The sequence below is a fragment of the Zea mays genome, chromosome 1 (assembly GCF_902167145.1).
Source record: "Zea mays cultivar B73 chromosome 1, Zm-B73-REFERENCE-NAM-5.0, whole genome shotgun sequence".
NCBI lineage: Eukaryota > Viridiplantae > Streptophyta > Magnoliopsida > Poales > Poaceae > Zea > Zea mays.
In genome coordinates, this window is record NC_050096.1 from 19981603 (window position 1) to 19987646 (window position 6044).

At 40.7% G+C, this 6044-nt stretch overlaps 1 protein-coding gene across 1 annotated transcript; it reads right to left on the minus strand.

Moving 5' to 3' along the window:
* Window positions 1-1380: 1380 nt before the first annotated feature.
* LOC103631879 (probable mitochondrial adenine nucleotide transporter BTL3) lies at window positions 1381-3221 on the minus strand. Its single transcript, XM_008653717.4, has 3 exons — window positions 2889-3221; window positions 2318-2785; window positions 1381-1780 (listed from the first exon to the last, which is right to left on the minus strand). The coding sequence occupies exons 1-3, from the start codon at window positions 3114-3116 to the stop codon at window positions 1712-1714; spliced, it is 765 nt and encodes a 254-aa protein (XP_008651939.1). The 5' UTR covers window positions 3117-3221; the 3' UTR covers window positions 1381-1711.
* Between the last annotated feature and the right edge of the window lie 2823 nt (window positions 3222-6044).

The window sequence follows — 6044 nt, forward strand, 5'->3', positions numbered from 1 at the left end:
GTACGTACAGTACGTAGCAGGCTTACTACAGACAACTAACTGGACCCGGCTACGCACTATGCAGTCACTCACGCTCACGGTGCTCGGATGTTCCCCCTTGTTTGGAAATTGGAACTAACTTATTTGCTATTTCAGCTATTTTTAAACTGGTGTGGCATCAATACCACGCATTATGTCGATTCTGTTTAAATTGGTGGTACCACATTATGTTACAATATTATTAAAGCTATGCACAAAATTAGATGTGGCATCAATACCACATGTATTAGCGTTTTGTAACTAAATGCAGTACAATGCATGCCAGATAATGTATCATTTTTAACTAACTAGAATAAGATAATAAGCACTTATCTCATTATGGTTGACCTTTTTTTAACCAGCATTTTTTGCAATTTCAATGGTGTTTCTTATACCTGCTACAACATTTACCCTTCTCAAGCTATCTGGTAAAGCTGATCTCCTCAATAGGGTCCCTTTATTTGAATCCTTAGAATTTGTCACAATATTTCTTCTTGACTAGAATGACTATTTATTACAACTATGCTTCCTAAAGATAACTAATCATTGCAACATATATATTTTCAATGATGTACAACTAACCAGTACCAAAGTTATAAAAATATCATCGACCATACCATTTCCTTCTTTTTTATACATTTTGGTAAGATCATAAAAAAACACCGCGGACAGGACATGGGCGCTTGAACCTATAGAGCTTCTATAGAGCTAATAGTTAGCTAACTAATAAATTATTAGCTGAGTTGAATCAGCTAATAAACTAATTGTTAGCTGTAAGATAGATAACAATTAGTTGTAAGATAGCTAACAATTAGCTGTGATGTTAACCGTGTTTGAAACCCAACAATTAATTTTTAGTCAATTATTAGTTTTAGAGGTTTCAAACAGGTCCTTAGAGCATCTCCAAGAGACTAGCTAAATAACTCGCCGAGCCAAATTTTAGCTACTAAATAGTAAATTAAATCTCCAACAGACTAGCTATCTGACTAGCAAGCTATCTGACTCTGTAAATTGTCTCTCTCACTAGCTAAATTTAGCTAGCCACCTGACTAGCCAAACTAGATAGATAGTCTGTTGGACTGAGATGCTATATATAGAGTGTAGTCTTTATGAAAATATAAATAGATAGTTAAATAGAGAGCAAAAAATGAAGAGTCTCTTGGAGATGCTCTTAATCACCCGTCGGCCGTGCCTCTCTATCCGCCAACTGCAAAGCGTGGCAGCGTTAAGTACCCGATGCTCACAGGTCAAAATCACGAAACTGCAGATAGACCCAACGTGCGTCAACGACAATCACATCTAACACCTGTATATATGTCCCTATCCCTATCTCAACTGTGAATTAGAAAGTCACAACGGAAATCACTCAAATGTCACTCTGGCTTGCTGTCAATGTGTCACATACATCAACGATAAAGTATGTAAAATTTGTCAACGGAAATTGGACAGGGCCGAGATGTTTTCCCTAGGACGGGAGTCGAAGAGAACAATCTTCTATTAAGCCACTGAATCGGGTCTCGAATAGGACCGCGTGTGCAATTTGGTCAACTAGTGTGCAAAGCATCAGATGAACAACCATTTTACCAACCTGAAACTACCCTCACAGCATAAGTTACTGGGGATGCCCGGCAATTTCATCAAGATACGTGGTCGCCATTTGAACTTGCTTGTAGGCTCACCAATGAATTTGTATTCACTCCACTTTCAGAACTATCTTCATTAACTCATAAACAAAATAGCTGATCGATGCTGATGGTAGAACCTAAACAAAAGTAGAAAGAAAACCAGAAACTTAAGGCAATCTGAAACAGACTAGCATACACTTATCACACTGAATAGTAGGATCAAAATGATACATGCAGATCTCTAAGTTCATGCAGTCTGCTAATCTCAGTCTCTTTAAGTAAACCAGCATCACTGCAGGGATATGTCAAGAACCTTTTATCACTTTCTTTAAATATGTTTCCTTATTGCTAACTTGATACATTAACAAATGAAGTATATACACTATCTTCATAGCTTAGGATTCAAAAAAGTCACACGTCATGAATGTGACCAATAATTAGTCGAAGTATATGCATGCATACTATTTACTGCTTAGCATACAAAAGTTATATGAACAGATTCGTATTCAGCTGATGTTTTACTTCGACCATAAGCTTGAAGCAATCGATGATATACTTCAAGTGAAATTTGGTAGGTCTAGAGTATACCTCTGAAGAGTTCTTAAAATACTATGGATGCTAACCTGGCCCCTACATATATGTGGAAGTAGGTTCTCTGCTGAAAGAATACATACCTGTAACAAGCTGGGGATTAGACCAGCATACAGTGCTGGTACCCCACCTTGGTCAACAATCTTAAGGCATGTTGCAAGCGCATTCATTCTGGTTGCTTTTACTTGCATCTGTAGCTGCCTACGGACCACTTCAAATGGGTATGTAGCAGCTTCAGCACAGCAACCAGCAATGGCCCCATAGAGTAAAGTCCTCACAGTACCCAGTTCAAGTTGATCCAATGCATTTGTCTCTTGTTTTTGTTGCTTCATCATCGATACCCTTTTCTTTCCTTCAGGAGAATGCAGATAAGCCATCTTCAGTATGTCATACACTCCATAGAATACAGCGCCAGAGGGTGCCATGCTGATAAGAGAAGGCACCAATCCCTTATACAGCGAGAAGAATCCTTCAGTTTGGATCATGTGGCGGGCAACACCAATGACCCCACCTAAAGCTTCACCACCAGGAGCAACCATCTTTGTCCTGATCTGAAACCAACAGCTCAAATCAGGTAATAGTCAGTGAAAAGATGACAACAAAGTAAAAGATTAAAGAAATATGTGGTACAAATTCTTTAAAAAAAAGACCTACTGTATCCATAGGTATGCACATAATAGTTGCTGTAACACCAGCAAAAGCACCAGCAATAAATCTTTCAAAGTTTGCAGATTCTTCGTTACCAGACCATTTGAGCAGTTGCTTTCTGTAACTGTCATATGCGTAGAAGTTGACTGCCTTGAATGGAGCAGTGCGGAGGATGTTGACAAAGTTCCCTTTCCAAAAGCCTTTCAACCCTTGTGTTGTTGCAATAGCATGCATAAGCTCAAATAGATTCCTCTGCTCACCACGAACTATATACTCCAACTTTAACCTCTCAAGAGGAGCAACAACTGTTCTGCATGAAATATAAAAGTTATGGAAGAAACTCTCGTAATAGAAAAGAACTATATAGCTGGAGTGATACAATAATCGCTGTTGTTTACTTAACAGATTGATGCATGTTCAGTTTCCCAATAATACCACACGCTAACACAGACAGAAACTCTGTTAACACGCCGTATCCGGCTCGTGCATTGTCCACTCACGCTCAACTCCTCGCCCGCACATGCTCGCTCCCAGAAAGAATTGCACCAGCCGCGCGCAACATCAAACCAGTCGGCACGTATGGTTCCATTTGCAACTCCTGCTCATTGATCAAAATTACATTGCCTGAATCGGAAGAACAGCACGGTGGCTCGGGGTCTTGGTAGAGCAACACGTGGATGGCGCAATGCAGTAGTGAACTATGCGATTCAGTGGCACGGCTGTGCGGTGGCGACGGTAGCTTTTCGGTGTCTTGGCTTATCCGGAATAGATGGATAACAGAGCAGTATTTGAGGCTAACTGGAGATCATGGTGTTGTATTCGATCAGCAATTCAGCATTCCATACAAAGCAGCACGCGCGCAGGAGCCGAAGAAAATGGGAAGGAAGTGATTAGATCTTTTTGACGGCGGGGCAGAGCCCCCTATTTCATTAAGAAATAGGAACAAAGAGTTCATTACAAGGATCGCATCCATAAGCAACCAGGCCAATTGACAGACAACAAGTCCAGAAACGCTACATCAGGAACCCCCTACAATACCGAGCTAACTCGATAGAGGAAAGAAACGACCTGACGCGTCACGCCACATGCCCCGACAGGAGCCACAAATTTTGCTTATTACAGGATTTGCACTCCAGACAGGAGGCAAGACACGCGACATTCAGAGCAACAGAATTGCAAAGCCACCGACAAATAGACAAACTAGAAGACGAGCAGAATAGCAAAATCACTGGAACATAGCAAAACTAGAAGACGAGCAGATTAGATGACGTAGTATATTGGAAAAACAATTTTTAGGCGATTTAGACTCTTGGACGGAGGGAGCGCTAGTCATGGAAGCGGAATGGATCAGTGATCATAAAGCTTATCTGGTTGCCAGTAACAACTGCACATGGGACTGGGTAGAAAGTTTTTAGCATGTTTTTTTTTGTTTCTTTTGGTTGCCTCTTCTAAGAATTACAGGGCCATAGCATACAAATATCTTCGTAAATACACAATCAGCCGAAATAGAACAATGAACATGCATACAAACATCTTCATAAATAACAATGTCAGTGGATATCCCACTTCCAGGAACCAGCAAATTGCTGGGTATTCTTGGATGCATCACTTATCATCCATTTACCTCCTCAAGCTAATATAATTACGCAGAGGTCGATCATGCATATGCTGTGAATCTTCTAAATCTAGAGTTAGCAATAGACATCAACCATGAAACAAGGATATACAACATCCAATTTCTCAGGCAGTGGCAATAGTAAAAGGATTAAGAAAAAAGAGAAAAAGTTCCAATATGTCAAAACAGAACAAACTAATTAAACCTCAAAGCAGCCAAATTGAATCAAACAAAATCAGTTCCCTTCTTCCAAGGTTGAAAGCAAGAATTCACAATCAAACAGTTCTACAGTGAATTACTATATGAAGCTTAGTAACCAGGTTCCTGGATTGATGGGATCGAGGAGCGGGAACACGTTACGATACTTAAAAAAGATTTTAACAATACAGGAACGAGATTGTTCTCGCGTTTCCGGAATAAAACGAACGTTCCCAGAACGAGGAACGTGGACAAGTTCCACGCTCCTGGCTTCTAAGATCTGAAGTACCATGCAAACTTAAAACTACTAAAACCACACAATGTCAACTTGGATAAAAAAACTTCCTGCGGAAACAAAACAAGATTATGTGTGTGGTCAAGACTCAAGAGTATCACTCTCAATTCCTATTAACCTATGCAAATTTTATTTTCCTATTTCTAGAATTGTGGCTCCATTTGGGTTCTAATTTTATGAAACCAGTTTCTCCATGATATGGTAAAGGAGCTTGGCCAACTCTAACTTCCAACTTACTGCGATAAACAGCTTAAGTCACTTGACCTTCAACTTCTATACTATTATATTAAAAACCTAATATAGGCACATGGTGCTACCACGGCTTCACCCTCCGCGCTGACATTATGGACCCACCCCACGCGCCCCGACTGGTTCTCCAGCCCCACGCGCCCTGCCCTGTGGGGCCCACGCCCAGCGCCCTCGCAACGCTCTCTCAGGTACTGCCCTATGAAACCCCAGCGCCCACGCAGCTACCACACCACGCAAAAAATAGTGCAGAGCGAGCACTCGAACCCACACCCCCTTGCTCTAGAAATTTGGGGCTAACCACCAGACCACACATACCTTAATGTTTAGAAATAAACAATATTATATTTGAATAAATATCTCAATACCTATTTATATGATATATAACAACCGTAGCAAAGCACGGGAACCAGGCCAGTAACTACTTAAGTACTTCACCTAACCTGTTTCACAAAAGCTCATCTGTTCAAATACTAATTAAATGGACTACTAACTATGACATGTAGAAGACAACTTTACTGAACATAGGTTAGGTTGCCCCTGCTAAAGTTCAGGGGGTGTTTGGTTGCCCCTGCTAAAGTTTAGCCCGGGTCACATCAAGCGTTTGACTTTCAAATAGGAGTATGAAATATAGACCCAACCAACTGGACTAGATTCGTCTCGTCTTTTAATATTCGGCTGACAAATTAGTTTTATAATCCGACTACATTTAATATCCGGAACGGAGGTTCAAACATTCGATGTGATAGGGGCTAAAGTTTAGTTTGGGGTAACCAAACACCCCCAGTCACCGTTCTGCAGCAAGCAG